The 23,904-nt window shown below is 46.1% G+C and overlaps 1 protein-coding gene across 1 annotated transcript in view; it reads right to left on the reverse strand.

Annotated features, from left to right (window-relative positions):
- Positions 1-23,904, reverse strand: part of FAM129A (family with sequence similarity 129 member A) — a 57,565-nt gene that overhangs the window by 20,335 nt on the left and 13,326 nt on the right. The window contains exons 2-5 of the mRNA XM_021405557.1: positions 13,966-14,096; positions 12,417-12,548; positions 11,632-11,746; positions 10,135-10,302 (exon numbers count right to left, since the gene is read on the reverse strand). Coding sequence (XP_021261232.1) covers positions 10,135-10,302; positions 11,632-11,746; positions 12,417-12,548; positions 13,966-14,096 — 546 coding nt within the window. The remainder of the gene's footprint in view (positions 1-10,134; positions 10,303-11,631; positions 11,747-12,416; positions 12,549-13,965; positions 14,097-23,904) is intronic.

Consider the following 23,904-nt stretch of genomic DNA (forward strand, 5'->3'; position numbering starts at 1 on the left):
TTTCTGCAGCTCCCGGTGGGACTGCGGTCAGATGCGGTAAGCAGGCAGTAAGAATTTTCCACCTCCCACGATTTATGGGGTGATCTGCTCCGCTGGGACACCAACAGCTCGCGGTTCCCTCCTGCGTCCCTCCTGCAAACTGGGCCTCGCTCATTGCTGGATGCGGCATTACAGCGTGAAGCTGCTCAGGGAGGGAGCCAAGGAACTGCACTCAGGATATTTTATGACGTGTAAAAACCGTGCATGCCGTTCTTCAAAACCAGCGGAGTGCCCCAGTTGCAATCCAGTAAATATCCCTCTCCCGTGTGGGTTTTTGTTACAGTAGATTTATTACTTTTGTTGTTAATAATAATAAAGGAGTATATGGGCTGCGGACAAAGTACTTTACCAAAGCTAGCTAAGGCCACCGAGAGCAATCCAAGTGTTTGGCTGACATTTAGCAAAGAGCCGAGGCCCAAAGAAGACGAAGATGAACCAGTGCTAAAACGGAATCCAGAAGCCTGAGCTCACAGAGCGCAGGTTTTAATTAAAGAAATGCTGATTCTGACACACCGCCCATCGTTTGACTTCCAAAACTCGGAAGCAGTCCACCCCGCTCCTCTGCCTCCTGCAGCACCCACATCTGGGCATGTTCCTGCGCTGGAGAGCTGCGTACGGGTTGGTTCTGCAATCAGTGAATGTCATTCCCCACGTGGCTCCTGAATTCTTCCTGCAGGTAACTGTGGCTGATGCCACAGTTGATGCCAAGCAGTCTTATAGCCGTGGCAGTTATTTCTATGTGATGGCGACGCAGTTGGAAGGCAGCCTTGCCTAGCTCTTCCCTACGTCCCTACTAATTTAATTAATTAAATTAGAAACCTTGTTCAACTTTATATAACCTCACAGCACTACATTCTTGCTCCTTCACCTATTTGCTGAGAACCTGGCTGAGATGATGGCAGTGCCCTTGTAGCTCACAAATATCCATCCCAAAACAGAGGGAGGCTGCAGAAAGAGAAGGCTGTGATTTCCCACATGGGTGGTGTCTTAGCCATCTCAGTGAGCAGGACACTGGCAGCTCTCATACTGGCACTCTGAAGAATGCTGTTACACACTGCCAACTGCTGACAGATTTGGGTGAAAGCATCTGGAGAACACTGGAGAGTCAGAGATGCTCCTGCAGTTAAAGAATCATTCCGCCAACCTCCCAACCCCACGATTAGGGGATGCCTGTCAAATACAAATAAACGAGCACGACAAAGAACAGTTTCCCTTTCTAAGAATGATCTGTTTAGCACAGGTTTCCCACAGCAGCATTTTTTTCCTAGTATTTCTGTGAATACCCACCTGGGGTTTAGTTGCTCTGGGTAAGAGCTGCAGCCGTTATTGCTGGTGGCTCATCCAGTTTCTGGTAATGATGAGTAACTTTCCCCTAGGTGGTGCATGAGCGATACCACCGCATGGATGATGATGCACCAGACACAGAGAATAGGCCAAGAGAGAGCCCTGGCCCAGAAGATGTCACACTCGGGTGAGCAGGACCAAGCCATCATCTCCTTATCAGGTGGGAAAAAGAACCTGAGTTCTTAGTGTATTTCAAGAGCTACTGCTTGTAAGGTATTACAGAAAATTGTTAAGAAAGGCAATGGCCATAATCTCCAAAAGCTGAGGTCCTGAACATTTCTGTCTTGTAAAAATCAAACAGAATGGTCCCGACCCACAGAGCCTCACCCAAGGGCTAAGAAAATCCAAGTGAATTCATCTTCCTGAACGTGGGGAGATGAGGAGGACTAGGGAACTGCACCTCAGGGGAAGACAGCCTGCCCTGGGCTGGTACGCAGCTCCAGCACCCCAGAGGTGTATCTCTGAATGAAAGGACACACCATTTAGTTTTACAAAATGAATCCTGTCATATTATTATCCCAAACTGAGTTGGAAGTGAAGTGTAACGGCTTGGATCTGAGAAGCATCAGTCTCGCAGCTCTGGTGTTTTCCTGAGAGCTATGTGCTATCGTATTATTCATAGCTCATGTGGTACAAAACTGCTAACCACTAACAGAAGCTAGATGAGGTCATTTCCAAACAGGATACAACCCTGCAATAATACTCTGTGTTTATAGCAAATAAAGTTCTGCAGCGCGAGTTCCCTCACTGATCATCACACCAGAGTTCCAGATGATTGCTCTGCAGCACGCATCGCCGGTATTAAAGCTGCTCAAAGCAGCACCTCCCTCTGCCAGGAGCATCACCCTGGGGTTTTATAGCCTAAACCACAGCATCACCCATCTCTGATCATCCCCCAGTGCTTTACAAACCGCTCCCGGTAAAGATGATCATTTTTCTACCCCTGACCTTTGAAGCTGCAGCCCAAATGCAGCCTTCCACCTGCACACCAATCAGTCTCTTCACAATTACTAAAATAGGCTGGGGAGGTGGGTGCAAGGCAGTGTCATTTCTGCACCACCTCCTGCTTTGTGCTGCGTTAGAGACGGAAGATCAGACCACGGTGGGAGGTGACGTACGTAGCAAGAACATCAATTAAGATTTTACACGTTAATCATCTTGGCATTTCAGAATGAATATACCTCCCACAGGCTGAAAAGCCCAACTACAGTACAAGCAAGAGAGGTGTAGTGGAAAAGCCAAAGCCATGCTGACTGAAGGAACTGATGTCGCAGACCGAGGACACCCCATATAAGGAAACAACCGTCTCATTTTAAGCAAGTCACACAGCCAGTCCTAAATTGTGTTCTAAAACATTCCATGAGGTTTTTTTTAGCACCACACAGGTCTTGTCAGAGATACTGATGGCAAAGTGGTGTTGCACGTTGTGAGGGTGCTAATACTTCCACCAACGTTTACACCCCAGTTTTGAACACGCATTTGGGCTTCTGGGTCGAGTGAGAGGCACAGAATAGGCCAGCCATCGTCGCAGCCACGCAGGTGGAGTAAAGGAGATCTCACCTTGTTAACCATGAAGCGATTGAATTAACAAAAGTGCAGGAGCTGCAGCGAGAGAAGTCAAGAAGCAAGCTCCAGGTCTGAGCTGGACGGGTGAAGCGCTAAATGCTGCCTACACTGTACTTTTGCTTGGTAAAAGTCTTGCTCTCATCCCAGAGCAAAAAAAGCTATTTTCCTTCAGCATCAAAAAAGTTGTTTGCGGTTATGAAAGCAACTTCCTACTCAGCCGTACTTTATTTGGTCCTTCTGCACGTTATCTGAAAAAGATAACCCCGAAAACGGTATCTGAAAAAGAAACTCCTTTTCTTCACCTGCCCTCTCCAGAGAAAAGCCAACCTGTTTGCAACAAGAAGACTCACAGCCTCTTCCAAGTCCTATTTGGACTCACGGCAGTTGCTTTTAGGGATAAAAGCAGTACAGAACCAGGCGCAAGGGACAGTGAGATGCACGCAGCATGGATGGCAAAGAGAGGAAAGGGGCTAAGGAGGACAGTATTTCTCCTGATACAGCCAACCTTATCTTCAGCTTGAGCATTTAATGTCACCTTCTCAATCTTTACCAACACTTCAGTAGTTACTCTGAATTACAGCCCAAGAGCTGGCAAACCCTATGTACTACGTACACATAGTGCAAGAGCGACAGAAAAAATTATGAGAAAAGCACCTGTCAGCTAAATCTAGAGCTGAAAAAGGAAATGTGGGCCGAGCCAGGGGCAACCCCAAACAGTAGAGATGGAGGAAAAAGTCTGATGGTGTCTCAGTTGTGCTACTGCAGCCAAACTGTGCCAGAATGCCCAGCGTAAGGTCAAAAGGAAATTTTGTATTTATCCCTTGCCTAAAGCATTTATTTATGGGACTTGTTTATTTTTTTCTCTTTTTTTTTTTTTTTTTTTAATTGATGGCTTAATTGGAGACCGCAGGATATGGTTTTGAAAGTCCCTTAGCTTCCTGTGTCGTGATGGTGTTTATCAAGATACGGATGTGAAATCAAACCAGATGAAAGAATATAAAAAACAAGAAGTGAAACTGCATCTCCCCAAATTAGCCAGCTGTATTTTCCTTCTCATCACGCAGACTTCCCTGCACCACAGCACCAACCAGTCGGGCTTCTTCTCTTTTAACAGCAAAAACCAAGTGAAACTCAGTAGCTGGTAACCTCATATAGGGAAAGGAAAGGACCTCATAAAATGACACAATAATAAAAGAAACGTTCAGGAGAAACTTCTGATTTATAGGGCATGCAAATGTAAAGGACTGAAAAACGAAGGATAATAATTATGAGACTACTATTGATATTTTGAGCATTACCCTCATTATTGCTATCCTGGCACTGACAGCACTTCACTGCTGGGGACGAGGTGGTTCACTAGCAATCTGACCCCTAAAATGGGAGGGGTGCAGCTCTCGCCACTGCTGTGCTTTCCAAAAAGAAAACAGGGATGCAGAGGGAATGCAAACAAGACCAAACTTATGGATGGAAGTGGAGGAACCATGGAGATAACGGCAAACAGATGATCCGCATGCTGCAGTTCACATCGAGTCTGGGAATAGCAGGTTAAGAAAAGAGAGTTAAAAATGAAGCCACTTCAACACTCCACCTCAGCTCAAGCTCAGCTTCTTTTAGAACCTGACAAGTTTTTAAAACTAAGTTATTACAGGAAATCTCACACTGATGAAGCTCTGAGCGCTGTAGAAGCTTGAGAAGAACAGGCTCTATGGAATCACAGAATACCCCAAGTTGGAAGGGACCCACAAGGATCATGGAGTCCAACTCCTGGCTCCACACAAGACCAGCCAAACCTCAGACCCTATGTCTGAGAGCATTGTCCAGGGGCTCCATGAACTCCAGCATCTCAGGGCTGTGCCCAGTGCCCTGGGGAGGCTGTTCCATGCAGTCCCTGCACCCCCTGGTGCAGAACCTTCTCCTGCCACCCAACCTGACTCCTGTGTCACAGCTTCACGCTGTTCCTTCGGGCTCTAAAAGTATCAGTGAAAGATCAGCAGCACCTCCTGGTCAACTCAAGAGCAAATTAAGGCAAAACTTGGGGACGGAAAGTAAAAAAACGGTACTAGGGGCAGAAAATTCCACTTCATGTTGTCCCTTTTATCAGGAAGTTGATACGAAAATGATATTAGGGTATATGTATTTTAGTCACACGCATCTTCTTCTGAATGTTATTTTTTGACTTGGCACATTTGTCATTTTAAGCTTTTAGTTTTCGGTTTTGCAGGAACAATGAAGGCTTTATGATTACCCTGGGAACCTACTGCAAGTGTTTTATGGCACAGGGAACAGACTAACAAATGCTGAAAGCTTAATTGTGGAGCACTGTGCCAGAGATCTCTGTCTTCTTCTTTGTGTGTGGATTATCTCTATCAAGAGTCATTACCAATAGTATTGCTCTACACCACATTTTACTATTGACTCTGTACTTGCTGGCATAGAAAAATCCTCTTCAGCAATGAGCATTTCTTTGGCTGATCTATGCTCTATATTTAGAGACCTCCCCTGAACATTATCTTTCTATATGCAAATTCAAGTCATTTAACTAATTTAATTCACCCTTTCATTTGTAACAGCCAAAAAGCTTTGAAATCAGCAAATATGCCCCTTACAATGTTTCATATCCTCTGCCTTAGGAAATAAACTCAATGACAAAGAAATTACAGCATTTCAGAGCTGCACACAACGTTAACAGAGCCCACTGACATCTTTAATTACAAAGGTATTGGTAAAGACTGGGCAGTTTGGGGGGAAGGCTCTGGATGGAGCTTTTGTAGAGCAATTCTGAGATAATGGGCAGGATTAGATAGCAGCACCTCTGCACTGATTGTGCAAATATCCTATTAGCTTTTTTTTTTTCCTAGAAGAAAAATTTTAAGAGAAGGGTCATACACAAAAACGATGAAAACAAGTTTTAAAATTTATCTGACTTAAGCTCAGCCAAAAAAGGGTACTGACTGCAAGTACAGCTTCTGTGAAGGCTGCCAGGTCTGGTACCCCAACAACTGCAGCTTCCACTGCATCCTTCCCTACCCACCCCATTGACAACTGGCGCAGGCCTCTGGGCGCCCAGCACGAACTCCAGGTCCCCACATCTCTTCACCAGCTGGCTCAGACCTAAAGAATCTTTCAGCTCCAGTCCCAGCCCTACTGCCTCCCTGGTCACTGGCTCCTACGCTTCTCCTCCTGCTTGACAGATACCCCGAGCTGGGTTTTGCTGGTGAGTGAAGCCAATGGACATTTACACCAGATGGAATTGCATCAGGAGAGCATTCCGGGCTCACCAGCTGCTGGCCCCGTGCTGGCAGTCCCTGTGCTCTGCAGTCCCTTCTCCCACGGCTGGCACAGGGACCTGCTGCACACATCCATCTGGGTGCTGGCACTTCCAACCTGCAGGGTGCCCACCACGTTGGGGCTCCTTCCCTACCTCCTGGCACTCGGGACCTTTGCAGGCCTTACCCTGCAAAAGTGTTACAAGTGGAGCTCTGTAAAAAGGCAGGACAGACCGAGGTGATACCAAGTGTGGGGTTTGGCTGGGCTCACCACCCTCCTGTTCGCACCTCACTGTTGCTTTATCTCCTTTTTCCTCACTTATCCCATGCTTGTTCCTCTTCGATCCACACTGACCTTCATTCCCACCTTTGGTCCTTCCCCTAAACACCCCGTAACAAATCTCACATGTTCCCAGCCTCCTGGAAGACTTCACACCATCCCCAAGATCTCTTCTCCTGCATCCCACAGCAAGTCCTGTCCCCATTCAGGCAATGGCAGCGTGGTAGCTTCACAGCAGGTCCATGAGCTGGGCTCTCTCCTCTGAGCTCCTCCGTGCCCCTCAGCCCATCAGGGTCCTGCTGTTGCTCTCTGGGCGTTGGTACTTCCAGTAAGGAGCCCTGAGTCACACCACCTCAGAACTTAAAGTCCCCAGAGCATTTGATCTCCTCTGCAAACCCCAAGGGATCACGAAAGCCAGCCTGCAAAGAGCAGAATGGGAGCTGCCCAGATGAATCACAGAACTTGGATGATTTCTGTGCTCAGATTAATCTATCCATCAACTCCCAGAATCAGGTTAATGAACAGAATCTCTGTGTACACATCCTGTTCACTCAGAATAATTTCAGCACCACAGATTTTCAGATCCGATCCTGGTTGATTTAGGTACATTTTAAAGCTCGTTTAATTTATTTTACCTGAGTTGTACTCAAGAAGGGTGCAAAACATCCACTGATTCCATCAATAATGAAGGAAAACAGCGTCTCATTGAACTGCAAATCATTACCAATTAGTATAAAAGAAAGCCGAACACAACAGGAAATTTGAAGGGGAAGGAAAAACCCGCAGTGCATGCATCTGACTCATACCTGCGAGCAGCAATCACTAAATCCAACCGCTTTTCTAATTATTCTTCTGACCATGAGCTCTGACCAGAAAACCCAGAAACACAGGATGGACCAGTTATTTAAAAGGAGAGACTCAGAAAACAGTCAATAGCTGAATCCCGGGGCAGCTCCCACGTCAAAACCACATGCTGATTCACTTGGGATTTGTGTTCACAGAGAAGCAGCATTTAATTCTGCTTCCTGGGAGAAAGTTTCTAACTAAAAACTCCTCCGAATTTCTGGCTGAAACCCAGTGCGATACATTCCTTTCCAGAACTCCTGGTGTTATTTTATAGAAAAGACAGAAAGGCACCTTCTGATCAGACATTACATCTGCCTTTCTCCTGCCCTTGCCAAATCTGCCCTGGCAGGGAAGAGAAGTGGAGAGCGCTGCCTTGGCCGCTGCTCCTCATCCCACTAAATTCTAGTCCACAGTCAAACTGGGAGGATTTTCTGCCTCAAGCACAGAGTTAGGGTTACTGAGGTCACTGATCATTTTTCCATTGACAGCACTTAGGTTTCTGGCAGATGGTACGAGTCCAAGAAATCCAGAAAATACTGGGTCCCGTTTCCTTTGACAGCAAAACCTGTTCAAGTTTACCAGTGAAACAGCAGGTCTCAATCCAGGCTGTCTGTATCTCCCAGTCTGCTGAGAAGAGAGAGTGAGCCAGAAAGGATGAGCGTTGATAAAGGCACTCCGGTGTCACTTTGGTTGGTTAATAAATTGACCACAGAGAAAGCTGAGATGGACAAATCCTGGAACAGATGCATTAATGAGCAGCAGCTGAGCCATATGAAATATAATAAAACACAGACTTGCAGGCACTGGAGATGGAAAAGACCTGTTAGGTCATCTAGTCCCAGCTTTTGCCAATTCAGAATTGTCCCCTAGAGTGATGTGCTGAACTTTAAGGGAAAAAAAAAATAAAAATAAAAGGCTGCCAAAAGCTTTGTCAAGCCTGTTACACTTGCTCCAGAAGAGGGAAATGAAAAACCCAAATCCCACAAACAGGCTTCAAGTCATGGAAGACTGACAGTGCCAGGAAAACTTGATTACATCTCCGTCTCCTTACCAAACGCTGGTGAGGAAAAAAGGGGTGGCTTTCCAAAGTCCAGAGCACTTTCTGTATGACCACAGCTGAAATCAGGCTAACCAGAACCGTATATCACAGAGGCAGCCTTTGCCTTTGGGCACGTCAGGGGAATGTGGGTCCCTCTGCCAGCTACGCAGGGAGTATTTATTGAGACTGCAATTTGGAAGTGCCAGATGAAGGTGTGTTCCTTTCAGACCGATGCCTCTAGCCTATGCTAATCCACTCATGAAATAGTCTTTATAGTCCCCACGTTTGGTATTTGCTTACCGCAGTGTTTCAGCCCTCAGTCTCCCCACACCTACACAGATTTGCATCGGAGTTGCTCTGCCCGGTTTGTACGAGGCTGGCAGTGCTGGGAAAGCACGCTGTGGCTCTCCAGCCTCAGCACGAGCATGGAAAAGGAGGCCCAGAGCACGTCAGGGGAGCGTACACCGCATGGTGAGCGCGGGGACTGGAAGTCCTGCACGCCCTGCAAAGGCAGCACCGTCCACCACCCACCACCAAACACTGTGCGAATTACTGAGCATCCTAGGGGACTGCCTCGAAGAAGGGAATCTGTGTTTTCATCGTGGGAATGCAGTCTTAAAGGGGACCAGGGATATCTTTGGCAGTGGAGACAAGAGAAAAGAGACGGCAGTTGAGAAGAACCCGGGGAGGACAGCGTGAGACAACTGCCTGAGGGTAATAGGGTGAAGCTGATGACCGGGAGACAAAAGTGACAGCTAAAAACAACATAGAGAGCAACTGCTGTAAGCAAAACAGACTGATCACACATTGCCCTCTCAATTCATTTATCTTCAAGCACGGGCTTTCAGGCTTAAGAAATTGCTGGAGACATTCCTATGGCAGAGGACAGCAGGAGCAGATGGGACTTGAAACCAATACTACAGGCATACAAGAGCCTGGACACCAACAGGTCAGCTCGATGAAAAGAGAGGAAAATCACATTCACCCAATCACCCAAAAAGCAGAAAAGTATTTCTTTTTTTTTGAAGGTTCCAACCCACAAGTGCTCTTCCAGTTCAATGGGAACAATGTTACTTTTATAATCCTAGCAAGTCACAAGCTGTTTTGTTCTAGATAACAACGAGACTGGAAAACTTCCAGCCTAATGTACTCAGAAAGTGAGATTTAGAACATACCTTTGTGCAAACGATGTACACCGTGCCTTACACACAGCCCACGTCCCACTTACAAGGCTCTGCTGTGGCTGAGGGCTTGAACTGCCATCTCAGCACCCAACAAAACCAGAAAACTTTTGATCATCGGTGATGTATGTAAGACATCAGAAAATGCATGGGGAGACTCCACTCCCTCATCATCTTACAGACATGGTCCAGGGGATCTGTGCTACACTTGTCAAACTTGCAAACACAGGTGAGAATTTAACATACCGTGTTTAGTAAGCACCTCCTGTGACTTTGTACCAAGATACTGGTTTGGCATGAACTGACAGAGAGGGGAATGCGGCTTTCAAAGCAATTCCCATGTCTTCTATTTGAGCTTCCTACAGCACAGCTCAAACCCATCCTCACTTAGCTCCCAGCACAGCTAGAAAAAGGGTATGTTAATGCATTCCTCCAGGCACTGAAAACTGAACGTCCTTCGTAAGTCATTTTCACAGAGGTTTTTTCCTTTTATTTTTTTTTTTTTACTATGATTGCTACTTAAATCTCTCCCCGGGTGGACGAGGCGCGGGAAGAAATCCTTTTTGCACTCACCGTAGTTGGAGTGCCTCACGCAGTCACTCAGCACCGCGCTGAACTGCCTCTGAGCTGCTGGCTCCTGGAAGCAGTAGTAGCTGTGTCGGGTGAACGGCTGCCACAGGTACACAGGGAACTCCCTCGGCAGCTGAACGAAGGCTGGAGCGGTCTCCTTCTCACTCAACCCTACGCAGAACACATCTCAACTTGAAATTTGCTGAATTCGGGGGGGTTGGATCTTTTTCTCTTCTATGACCTCTTGTTTTGTATCCGAGGCAGGCATAAATCACATATTTTTTGGTAATATAATATATTTTACTGGATTGTAACTGCTAGGGGGAAGTTTTCCGTGGCAAATGAGTAAGTTCATGGACAACTCTGGTCTCCACACAGAGACCACAAAGGAGCATATGGTCTTCCACATGGAAACAAACTGCATTAAATCGTGAAGGAACAGTGGTGATTTCCCTTTGCCCAAGGTTTTCATACAGAACTGCAACATGGCCTTACAGACTGTCACTTCAAGCCCTCGTGGTGAAGCAAAGAAATCATGAAGTATCAACCTTTAAAGGTCCCTTCCGACTGAGGATTCTATGATGATGATGTGTAACTGCAGCCTGACCCGAGTCATTGTGTACAGGGGATACTGTATAACACCAATCTTTTCCCAGTGCTGTGCAGCCAGACACAACAGAGGTTCATAGTGAGTCTTCTGCAACGCACAAAAGGGCAGAGAGGTTGTAAAAGAGTGACCGAGCCAGCCCGAAGTGGCCTTGGGCTGCTCCACATTGCTCATCCCCAACTCCTCTGGAGCTGAGGTGACACGGAGGACACCTCCAAGCTCTGCTGCCCCACGCCAGCCTCTGAGCATCCTACACCAGCAGGGCTGTCTTGGGGAAGGGGAAATCAGGGACACTTCCCAGCAGTCATAACTTTTAAGTGGTATGAGACAGGACTTCAAAAAACACACCCCAAAAATACCCACAAAAAAAGATATCTTCTCATTGCTCCTATCCTTTTTCAGATTTGACTCTACACCATGTAGGCCTTAAGGCCTGAATTTTCTCTGTCTTTAGGGACTGCAGGCAGAAACCCTGCAACTCCCGTTGCAGAAACAACAAATCCAGCAACAGCAACCTTCCTGTCGTCCCTGTGGGACGCACTATCAGCTGTGAATCAACACAGGCAGCTGGTATCTAAAAATGGAAACAAATAAACCAGGAATATTAACAAAGCTGAGAACAATAGTGGTGTAGTTCCTGCCCCACTTCTGCACAGCTTCCAAAGGGTTTGTGTAAGGATACTGGAAAAATACAGAGCCAGCATTTCTCTGAACGTTTTAGTTCATGGCATCTTTTGTCTAAGTCCACTCTGGGATTAAGTTTTGACTTAGAAAACATGCTGTGTGCATCTTCTGTGAGCTTACTTTAAAGCCTAGCCTCAAAGTCTGCCCAGATGTGGCTTCTGTAAGGAAGAGAGCCTGAGGTTTGGCAGTTTAACTTCTCCAAGGCTTACCAGCAGGATCTGGAAAATGTTTATCAGACAGCAAATTGTAATCTTCTTCTACAGTCAGTACTTTGCCTCCCGCAGGAACAATATGATGTTTAGGGCTGAGTCCTTTCTGGTAGGCCTGGAAAATCATGACACAGGAAGTCAAAATTGAGATTTAAGGAGAGGGAAAGCATAAACAACTCATTTACAAAGCCAATGCACACATTCCTCAAATGAAAAGGTTTTTGTCAAGCTGAATTTTAGATACATTCACTGGACATGTCAAGTCTAAAACACGCTTAAGTAAAAAACGTATTTAGAAAAGATCTTTCAAAGCTCATCGACACCAGTGAAGAGTCAGGGACAGAAGAAGGGAGAAAAGGATGGGATTTTCAGCTAAGCTACATTTGTTTGATTTGCCAGCCAGGACTAGTTTGACCACAGCAGCTGCCAAACAAAAATCTTTGCTGTAGCCAGACTGAAGCAACCTAAAAATTTCTATTTAAAACCAAACACTGGAAACCTGGTGACATATTATAATCACATACAAAGAAGTGTTCTGTGATATGCAAAGGTTCAAAGCGTTGTCTAAGTGATTTGCTATGTTTTGCAAATGCCTGCAGCCAATGAAAGGTACTTCAGCAGACCCTCAGGCATCCCTGTGAAGTTTCCAGCCAAGGCTGCCAGGCTGGAGCAGCCTTTCTGGGACATTTCAACCATTGCTAAAAGAAAGGTACTAGCAGCAGCAAATTCCTCAGATCTCAGTCTCTTGGGGAGCGCAGAAGAACATAACAGGAAGAAACATTTACCTCTTTGGTCTCAAAGCAATCCACAGTGTAGTCATTTTTGATAACGACATATCTGTCCTTCCACTTCTTCACGTCCTCAGCAAAATGCAGTAACTCTGTTTCATACAGGACGGTCCCAGCTTCTGACTTGGGCTACAAAGAAAAATGTCGAGATTTGAAATGACTCTGGATCATTTTGAAATTTTTATTTCTACATATCCGTAAGATTGCTATGAGGGCTTTGGAGTCTTCAAACGCAACTGGGAGCAATACACATCTGTTTGAATCAGATCCTACAGAAGCAACCAAATTCCCACAGCTCCTGGTGAGGAGGCAGCACAGAAGCTCTGCCTTTTAACACCACTTCCAGATTTCTGAGGCAGTGACATTCATAAGGGGCAACAGGCACAAGTATGGAACACAGGAAGTTCCCTACGAACATGAGAAAGAACTTCTTTACTGTGAAGGTGACTGGAACAGGCTGCCCAGAGAGATGGTGGAGTCTTCTCCAGAAATATTCAAAACCCATCTGGATGCTTTCCTGTGCAACCTACTGTAAGGAACCTCCTTCATCAGGGGGGTTGGACTTGATCGTCTCCAGAGGTCCCCTCCAACCCCCATGGCTCTGTGATTCTGTGATCTTTCCGTTGATATGCTGAATATAAGATGACTCATAGTTCATTCTCTCTTACTCTCCCCTATGTACTAAAAATATTTCATTGATGCAGCAAAGAGTTTTATTATGAAATAGTAGATTGTTTCACACTTCTTTGTAACACCTTTGCACATGTGATCTTTTAACTGGCATGCACCTTTTTAAAAGATGCTGCTCTTCTATTACACCGTCTTCTACGCCCAACTTCATTGCTTTTCCCTGTGCATTCCAAGAGCATCAGAAATCCATGATTTTTAATACAGTCAAAAATTAGATTTATTCTTTCATAGGATCATCATAGAATCATAGAATGGCTTGGGTTGGAAGGGACCTTTAACATCACCTAGTTCCAGCCCCCTGCCTATAGAAACACCTCCCACCAGACTAGGTTGCTCACAGCCCCATCCAGCCTGGCACTGAATGCCTCCAGGGAGGGGGCATCCACAACCTCTCTGGACAACCTGTTCCAGTGTCTCCCCACCCTCACAGTAAAGAATTTCTTCCTAATATCTAGCCTAAATCTACCCTCTTCCAGTTTATAGCCATTTCCCCTCATCCTGTTTCTACATGCCCTTATAAAAAGTCCCTCACCAAATGATTTTCACTATATTAAAGCATTAAAACCCTGTAGTTTTATAAATGGAAACATCTAAATAACTTTGAAAGTATTTCAGGCTTGATTTTTAGAAGCTCTGAGTATCTGCATTGCCTATGAACTTTACTTAAGGGCTGTCAACACTGGAAAAAACAAGAAAACCAAGCCCAGCTGGTAGCTGATACACTTCCACTTCATGTTTTTCATACCTTACAACTACTAAATGAGTTATTTAAATAGTTTTCATATTAATTATTTCATGCAGGAGAGCAAAGCTGTAGGCAGCTTCAGGCTGGGGCCGGGTTTACGTGTCCTCCTACCTTGGTTTTCAGGAACTGGGACTGGGAATTGCGGTGCTGCTCCAGCTCATCCTGCACGTGCTTGCAGAAAGCCACGGCATACTGGCGTTTGTAGTGTGGGCTGAAGTTTTTTATGATAGCCTCTGTTTTTCCTGAAGCAGAAAGAAAGATTAATTGTATTTAATATAAACTAGTTCAGAAGCTGTAATGCAGAACCAAAGCAGTTTTCACCACCAACTCAAAATATTGCCCAACTGCACCCACGGCCACTTGCTGCCCAGCAGGTCAGGGAACCCTCATGGATGAACTCAGCTGCTGTGATACCACAAGAGCAGATCTTTCTCATTCCAGAAGTGACAGAAATGGGCAAAACAAAACCCAAGTACATTACTTTAAAAAAAAGATGTTCTTTGCCTCTCCCACAGACATACCGCCACGGAGCAGTGGACGCCTGCAAGCTGATAAGCCTGTCAGAGAAACATAATCACAAGTGATAGCGGGTAGTGTTTACAAACTGGATAGTGTTTAGACATGCTAGCCAATTTTATCACATAATCAGATTTTAAAGCTGACTCAAGGGATGTGCTTGGTCACCAAAGTCTCCTCTTTGTTTTACTCTAAACAGACACTTAGCCACGCTGCATGAAATGCTGTTCTTGCATTGTCTTGCTATGATCAAGATCTCATCAGTAGCAATAACAGCAATAAACACGTTGAGGGTCTCATTTCCTGGAATCTTACAGCAATTTACAAGTAATTAACTCATTAACCCAACCAAAGAAATAATAATGCTTTACAAACAGGGAAGTAAAGCTACAAGTTAAAGCCCTGTGTTCGTATGCGAATCGAAGAGCGTGCAGCAACGCAGGAACCAGAACCTGGACTATGACCTACATTTCTGGAAGAGCAGAAGAACTCAGAAGATGTCAGACAGCCACAGCTCTCAGCTTGGTGACAATACAGACAGCACAGTGCGTTCCAGCCGCACCAGCTCTGCAGCTCAGAGATGGGCCGGGGCCTCATCCTCCACCATCTGCAGGTCTGCTGCCTTCACGTCAACCCAAAACCATGTGCTGCCCAGAAACAAGCCTGGACTCCAATCCTCCAGTTTCAAGAAAACAGATTTCTTGAGCTCTACTGATCACAGCATGTGCTGCAGATAACAGCAAGCCATTGGTGTTGCCAAAGCACAGAATCCCTGCCTGTCTGACTAGCCTGCTCCAGGCCGAGGCATCAGCTTCTCCAAATGAGGACAAGGCTTCCCCAAAACTTTCTTTACAGCATATCTTTTTATTCTGGAATTGGACAGACCCAGCTAGCAGAAGGACGCTGCTGGCCCCAGCCCCAGCGGAGTTTCCTGCTCAGGCCACTGGCAGGGCTTGCCCTGCTTGCCACCACAGGGATTGCATTCCCCTGCCTTGCAGCAGTCTCTTCATCTGTCAGTGAGGGCTGGGGATGCTGGACCTCACTTGCCTCTGCAAGCGGCTGCTGCCTGCATCCTGCAGTAAAAACCTGTAGAGGAAATGGGACAAGGAAAAGGTTCTGGTGCTAGAATAACAGCCAACAATCGAAGGAAATACCTGTAGTTTTGGCAAAGTCCTTCAATTATGGCTAAACTGGCTCAGAAGGGCGATTCTTCAGCACAAACATTTCTTACATCAGCTTCAAACATCACGGCCCAAAAGAAAGGAACTATGCCATTCACAATATGTACAGTAAAATGTGCGGCCTTAATGCAACTGCACAGAATATAATCAATCAAAATAACAAATCAAAGGGCAAATGTTTCATGCTGTTTGCTCCAGCCTTGGCACTAGTTTTGCAATGAGAAGGGAAGGCTTTTTGATGGGGTTGTGAATGCCATGTGAACTGCAAGAGGACCCGAGGCTGCAGCGCTGCCTGTGGGCAGGGGAAGCAGCAGAGCCTTGGGGCATTGTTCGCCGACGGATCTTTTAAAGAGTTTGCTTTGCAGAAGATAAAAATACGCTATCTGAAAATAAACACGATGGGAACAGCAATGAGTAATAGGAACTCTTCCCATGAAATGATAACGCGGGGCAACTCGAGATAGAATACTCCAGGGCAGCTCAAAAATGAGTTCCCCTAATTCTTTTCCAAATTTAGTATGGCTCTCCCAGTCAGAGCTGTTTATATGAAGCATGGCCAGTTTTCCCTCTTGGTTGGTCTGGCAACGGCGCAGCTCCAGCCTGTGTAAATGCAGCAGCAGAAGGGCTGCATGAAATATGGCCATCTCCAGCAGAAGCCTGCGTGCAACCGAAATTACAACCGGAAAAAACGGAGGAGTAACGGAGGCAGAAGGATTTCTGTCCAAGGGTCTGCACATGCAGATGTTCGCCCTTTGCTGAGGACTTGGAATGCAAAATAAACTTTCCAAATGTTTCACGCTGCTTCTCCTGTTTTACAGGACCCTGCATGTACCTGAACCCAAAAGTTTAGCCCAAGTTACGGCACGTGTTCTAAGGGCAAAACGAATGTCAGCACACAAGAAGCACCTGCCAGCTGCCCTGCTGGAAACAAGACCATGTCCATGGGCCTACAGGAGCTGCTCACCACACTCCAGCCATTTACAGTCAGGAAGGAGCAGAGGGGAGGGCCTGCCATTGCTGCCCCTCAGTGCTGGCCAGCACCTCTCCTCCTCACAGCACAACCACTCGCACTCAGCAGCGTGTAAACTGGGCTTTCAAAAATACCACCACCAATGGGATTTATCTTCTCAAAGCACTGAAGCCCTCTGGAATATACACTTGGTGCCCCCAGGGATACGAACTGCAAAAAGCCTCAGCCTACTCGCTCTATCAAAGCAAATCCTAGACAAAATAAAACATGAGAGAAACAAGAAGCACTGTAGGTGGTGAACGCCAGCACTTCTATAAAGTGTGAAGTGCTGAAACAGAGCAGGAGCAAACAGTGTTTTGGATGGGGCTGTGAATGGACACATTGTCCTTGTGCTTCTTCATGAGCCCTGGAGCAAGGCTGCCAGGAAGAAATATCCAAAGATCAGTGGGATGCACCCAGGCTCAGCAGCTGGGAGTGCAACCCGGCCTGTACGCTCTGCCCACTGCGTATCCTAACAATACTCAGCGCATTCCGAAGAAAGCTTTACAATTGCTGCTAAACATATAGATATATACACATATAAAAAAACATACAATCTTCTAGCCCATCAGGATAGCAGCGAAATGAATGAAGAAAATAACTTCAGACTTCACCTCATGGGACAATCCCATCTCAAATCCAAGACTAATGCGACCTTTGACTGAGATAATGTCTGAAGCTTGTGATGCTTTACTGGAGCCCCGTCACTTGGCAAAGCTGGATTTCAGTCTTGGCAGCTCTGAAATATGCTGGATGCTTGCTGTGAAGAGGGAGAAACAGCCTCTGCTTCTGCTGTCTCTGCAATACCATGCTCACCATCACCTATTAAATACGTCCGGGAAACAGACAATCCATGGAAGTGATCAGCAAATCCTCTAGCAGTGCCTATCACCTTCCAGTGCTCTGGGACATGTAATAGTGCAGTGGGCATTACCAGGGATTCCCTCTTTTCTATGGTCCTTCTAGTGCAGCACTCGTGGCATCACCAAGGAGTTGTAGCTAGCAAACGCTCCTGTGCTTCATCCTGCATATAAGGGGAGGCAACACAAAATACTCCTTGTTGCTGAAAGCATAGCTCGGTTTGGTCTTTATTTATAGAAGCAGTATTCTGATTGTTCATGAGTCACTTAATACCTGTTATGAAAAATGAGAGGGCAGACAGAAATCCCGAGTTGTGCTTTGGGTGAACCACGTCCCTGTGGCTTGCATTGTGCAGCCAAACCAAGAAGCTGCCCAGTGGAGCCACCCATCTCCCCAGCACAGACATGCTGAAATGTGCTGTTTGCACCTGATAAAATACAGAAACGCATTATTTACTCTCAGCCTTGTTTTACGCTGATGGAGACTACTCTCATTAAAAACTCACAGCGCTGCAAGCGAACCCGTGTGCACACCTCTCCCCAAAAGACCCATCTGGAATGCAGATGCTGAACCGCAAGGGTAACATTCCACTTAGTCATCCAAAACTAAAGCCGTAGGATGTAATAATACATCAGATCATCATCTCGTGCTCAACTCCTTGTGTGCCTAGCCCGTGCTTTCTATGGGAAGATGTGCAAGTCAACACAGTGCTCTTTAAAAAACAGATTTCTTTGCCATTCTGCCCATTGAGGCCGTGGGTGTGGAAGATGTGCTCCACCAAAAGCTGAGCTCCTCTCTCTGGGCAGGCTAAGCAAACAAGTGTGTAAGCTCACGCAAATCTGATCCACGGCAAAGGAGGAGCCAAAAATAACAGGCTCTGCTTCAGCCTCACAGCTCTCCCTTTCTACAATTTTACTTGAGTACTTGGCTCTTAACCGAGTGCTCCGCAAAGTAAAACAGGATTTTATACTGAGTAGCACATGGATTTCAATAGGCTTACACACCTGTAATAGTCTTCTCATGCAACTTCATGAGTATCTCGTATTTCAGAGACAGGGCTGAGTGACTCAGCCCCGGTGGGCTCTACAAAAAAAAAGCTTGTTCAGCTAATGGCATGAGTAGCCTGTGATTTAACTATGATTCTGCTCTTCCTAGATACCGTCTCATTATTAAAAAATACAGAACAACTTACAGAGCAGTAACCCTGCTTGCACACGGATCTTCTCTTGGGTCCTGCTCAGAGGCTCATTCCTACTGACACGCTCCCTTCCTCCCTCCCAGACCCAGATGAAGAAAGTTACGAAGGAAATTCACGGACAGGATTATCACGCCTTTGACCCATGGCTAACAGCATCATTATATTAACAGTCCATCTTCCAAGCAGTCACAGGTGTCTCCTAAAACCTCAAACTCTGTGGAGGTTATCTTCATTACCATCACATTGTTTCCACGTCACACCTCCCTCAAGCAGCATGTGTTCCCTCCACTGCATGCTGCAAATGTATTTTCTACGAGGGCAGCTGCTGTAAGATAGAAGTGCCTAGGGAAGTTGATTTTAGCACCAATCTGCAGCGGTAAAGCAAGAGGCTATTCCAGTGAGACACGTGGGACAAGGGATACTGGCTCCTCCAGGATTCTTGACCTGCAAGTGCTGGGTTGAGCCGGGAGCTCTGCAGCACCCTATCACCAAATCACTGTGTAGAGCAGAAAATAACATTTCACGAGGCGCCTTTGCACTGCTGTCAGATTTAAGAAAAACATAATAATCATGAGTTACATAAAGGCCAAGGCCTGTGGGTAATCCGGCAGAAACAAGCCAGACACCAGCCAAGGTTTGATTAACGCTGTGTCAGAGGAGCTTATCACTGAGGCTGTTGAAATCTATCCTTTGCTGGGAGTGGGCTTAGAAGCAGCAACGCTCCACCTAAAAAAAAACAACACGTGGTCAAATTCAACACGAATGAGGTCTGAGGGCCCTGTATTTATAGCCTTATTTCACAGCACCAGCAGGGTGCTTAACAAAACGAATGAACCCAATCTAGCTCCTGGGGGCCACAAGAACCTCAAATATGCTTTGTACTAAACTCATCTGGTGAAGGCCAGTGGTTCCAAAGCCTTGTTTCTGTGGTGGTTTTTTTTAATGTAAGGTATTTTTTAACTTGTACGAGCCACAGGCTTAACTCTTCAGAGGACATCAACTGCAGCTTGAGCAGCCTTCTCCAGTCTGGACCTCAGCCGCGCATCACATGTCCCTAGGAAACATTCTTGTACGAGTAGCAGGACATTTAAACAGCTTTCTGAAAACACAAGCCAGCGCTGCATCACCCTTTAAATCAGGATGACGTGATCCCTTTCCCTCCCTCTGCGTGACAGGCGTTGCAGCCAGTTACTTCACTGCTCAGCCATCCCGGAGATAAAGCAACGATAAAGATGCTTGTGGTGGAGGTACAGACAACAGAAATAATCACCCTCAAATTACTAAATATTTATTCAATAGCAATTAAGTAAGAATAGAGTAAGAATAGTTCCCCCCTCCTTGCTATTCTCCTCACTGAATTGCAAGATGTTTTATTGTCTTTCACTTCCACATACGCTGAAAACGAGCAAACGTCATAAACATGACAATGTCTCAGTTTATTTTATGTGCAAAAAAATGTAAAAACATTTCAAGCTTCATCTCTGACCTAAATTAAACATAGGCCTCAAAGCACAGGCACTTCTATTCGGATGGCTTCTGCAACACCACAGCCCAGCGTTCCCATCTCCAGCTCAGGAGCTAGCACGAGTCCTTCTGTTGCAGCCTCTCGAGCATCCTCCCCTTGCTGCCATTTGACACGCTGCTTTCTCGGTAAGCAGGTGTTTTTAAAATTGGATCTCTGGTAGAGCTTCACAGGAAATTACTTGAAAACCACACGGACAGTCACGCTACAAACTTCATTAAGCTGAGAGGGGAAACGTAACAGACGTGCATCTCACCCAGCAACAGAGACAGAAGTGGTCATCCCCACCAGCTGACAACACAGGCTGTCATGGACAAGAAGACAACTTCTTGCAGAAACCAAGAACCAACGCACAGCTCTTCTCTCCTTACTAAAAAGGACAAACTGAAATGATTCTTTTTCACAGAAGCGTGTAACCCTTGCACAGATCTCCTCACCAAACCACGTCTACAGCAGTCCTTCCTGTGAGTGTTACGGACAGGAGAAGAGGGAAATTGCAGCTCTGCAATGCACAAAGGCCTCCCAGCAAGCTTTACAGACCACGTTAGTTTAGAAATACCACGAATACTGTTACTGTGGTACCAGGGCATTAACCTCCGGATTCAGGGTTCCTCAGAGCCGAGGAGATGTCTGGTTTACAGGAGGAGAAGATGTGCTGACGCTCAGCTGAACACAGCAGACCAGGAAAGAATCTCTTAAGGCTTCAAAACAGGCATGGTGTGAACAAGTACTTCTGGTTTTCCTTACCCGCCCCAGGCTCAGCTCGTTAGGTCCATCCCTGAACTGGGTGCAAAGGGAACAGAATTGGCTGCAGTGGAGCACAGGAAGCTTTCCCTTCCCTCACAAAGCCAGTGCAGCTGCTCCAATGGCCCCTGCTGAATAGTCCAGGGACAATCCGCTGGCAGAAGCAGACAAAATGAGACAAAAAGATGTGAAAAGAAAACAGAGGAGAACAGCAAACAGAAGACAAGAGATGGCCTTTGGGCTATCTGAGCCTTCCGAACGTGGGAGATCTGCTAGTGGCCTCCTTTTCCCTTTCTGCTCCCACACAAAGCTGAGCAAGACCATAATCAAGATCCCAGTATTTCCAAAGAAGCAAACAAGATAATGTGAATAGTTTGCTGTTTGTTGTTGTTCTTTACCCAAAGCTAAAAGAACCTATTAAACTTAATTTATTTTTCCTTTATGCCTCTGATTTTGGGTGAAAGTTGAGCTCTGACTAATAAATATATACCTTCTGCTGGCAAATTCAGAATTAATTCCAGAAAAAGCATTCAAGTCAAAACCCAAGCAACTTTCTGCAGCAGTATCAAAGAGAAGAGACTGCCTGCACATTCACCAGACCTGCTCCTCCTCCAGCCAGCCAGTGCCAGCCAGCCAGACCGTCACAAGCAGCAGTGATGCTCCCAGGACCCATGGCTGTACAGCAGGGGAATTCAACAACAACAACAAAAAAAAAAAAAAAAAAGGGAAAAGAACCCCGTTTGGAAAGAATTTCGATGTAAAAATAACAGAGGACAAATATAAAGCAACACCTTTATCTCAACATCCACTCTGGGTTTTAAGGCCCGATTGCTCTTTGTCCCAGCAAACTGCTGAGAAGTATTTATTTTCTTTCTCGGAGTCCTATTTTTGGCCGTAGCTCAGAGAAGCGCCGGAGCCCCACCGAGCGTCTGCCTGCAGCTCCCAGCGGACGCGGGGCTGCCTGCTGGGATGGGATGGGGCTGGAAGGCAGCAGCCCCCCAGGTGGAGGCTCCAAGTTGTCTTCTTTCCTCTGATTTCACTACCCCCCCCCTCACTTCTATAGGGTGGAAGAAAGCTCAGAGGGGTCACAGTCCAGCCACTTGACAGCCTGCCAAGTGTTATACGTCATTCTTCTCCCGCCTGGACACATTTCAGTTTCTTCAGTGTTCATGAAAGCATCCCTGAGAAGACAATGGGCTGAGTGTTGCTGTTTGTTTTTACAATTTCTGAGAAGATTTCCCAGGAAGAGGTGACAGTCGGCTATTGTACCCCTCACTGAACGTGTGTTTGAGTCTCCTCGTCTGCTCAGTTCATCTGCTTCATAATTTCAATGCTCCTTCCTTTTTTTTTTTTCTTTTTTCTTTTAAATTGCCTCATTTCCTCTCCATTTATCTCCTGCCTTCAGAAGGGCTTGTGACAACACAACACAACTTGAAAGGAAAAAAACAAATCAAAACCACCTTTTTCCAGCACTGTGTTTGTACAGTAGGACCACATGAGCTTCCAGGCTTGGAAAAACAGCTGGGTAAGTTATTACTAAGCAGAGGAAATTCATTCCAAGGATTTATTTGGAAACAGTTTGGCAGGTGAGAGCTCTCCTGCGAATTCACAGCAAGCCTGCATCCCTTGGGGTTCAACAGGACCTCCATGAACAGCCAAACCAAAAGCACTTGTCTGTATGCCACCACAGCCTGTGGCAACACATGTATCTACACATTCAGCATCTTCATCCAGGTGAGGCAGCACCACTGGAATGTGTTAAGTGCCGTGGTTTCTTATCTATGGGCCATCTTTGGTGGTGATACTTCAATCAGTGCATTAACAGACTGCCTTTGGTACTCTTGCTTTTGTATGATCAACTGTACAGCTCTGGTTTTGTAAGGTGTAGCCCTTTCATCGTGGGACTCTGTAAAGCTCTTCCCCATCAGTCCCACCTGGGCTACCATCCACACGGGTACTTCTCCTCTTGCAGAAGAACATGGTCCTCTATTTTGTTTGTCCACGTCAATCTTTCTGTGTTTCGTAAAGGGTTTTACTTAAGGGACTAAGAAAAAAACAGCCCTAAGAATGCAAGGTGCAAGAGCTGATAAAAATTTACAAAAATAGCTTTTGTGTGATAAGAGTTTTATCTGGAAAGTTAACATACATCAGATTGAATTTCCATTTTCTGAATGCAGACATAATCACTTGCAATGCTACTCTAAACATATTTAGCTCCTGTCTACTGAACTGCACTGCAAGAGCACAATCACAGCTCATTTTCCCCAGGAGGCAGCCAGGCAGGCAGGCTCATTTACAGACTCACAGCTGGGGACAACGATACTGAAGGCACCTTCTACAGCAACAGGGTCACAGAATGCTTACGTTAGTGCACGTCTTCCAAACAAAGAGTGGATTCGGAGGAATTACAAACAACTATGGTTACGTGGATGTACTCTGAAATTTCAAAATTATACAATATATTTTTCATGGTGTCTTTCCCCAAACTCTTCAGTTAGGTTACTGCAGAACACAGAGGAGAGCCTACGAGAATGTCTGGTTTTTTTCCCCAGCCCCTGTAGGGTCAATCTGCAAAAACCGGCCATGAGCCCATGTCGGTGCCCAGTATCCACAAACAGACTCCAGCAGAGTAGAACTTCTTTTGATTCTCATCCAAACCCGAACTCCTCCAACAGCTGCTGGCATTTACTGACTACAACCACATTTCAAGCCAGGTTTGAGTTCTCTGATTGTAGTTTAACATCAGGCTGCTTCTTCTGCCTCTTCCCCTGGGTAACCTAATGAGGTTCAACAAAGCAAAGTGCAAAGTTTCGCACTTGGGTTGAGGTAATCCCAGATATGTACACAGAGTGGGAGAAGAACTCGAGAACAGCCCTGCTGAGAAGGACTTAAGGGTCCCGGTAGATGAAAAACTGAACATGAACCAGCAGTGTGCACCTGCAGCCTGGAAGGTATGGTATCCTCGGCTGCATGAAAGAGGGGTGGCCAGCAAGGCGAGGGAGGTGATTTTGACCCTCTA

This window comes from Numida meleagris, chromosome 7 (genome assembly GCF_002078875.1).
Source record: "Numida meleagris isolate 19003 breed g44 Domestic line chromosome 7, NumMel1.0, whole genome shotgun sequence".
Classification (NCBI taxonomy): Eukaryota; Metazoa; Chordata; class Aves; order Galliformes; family Numididae; genus Numida; species Numida meleagris.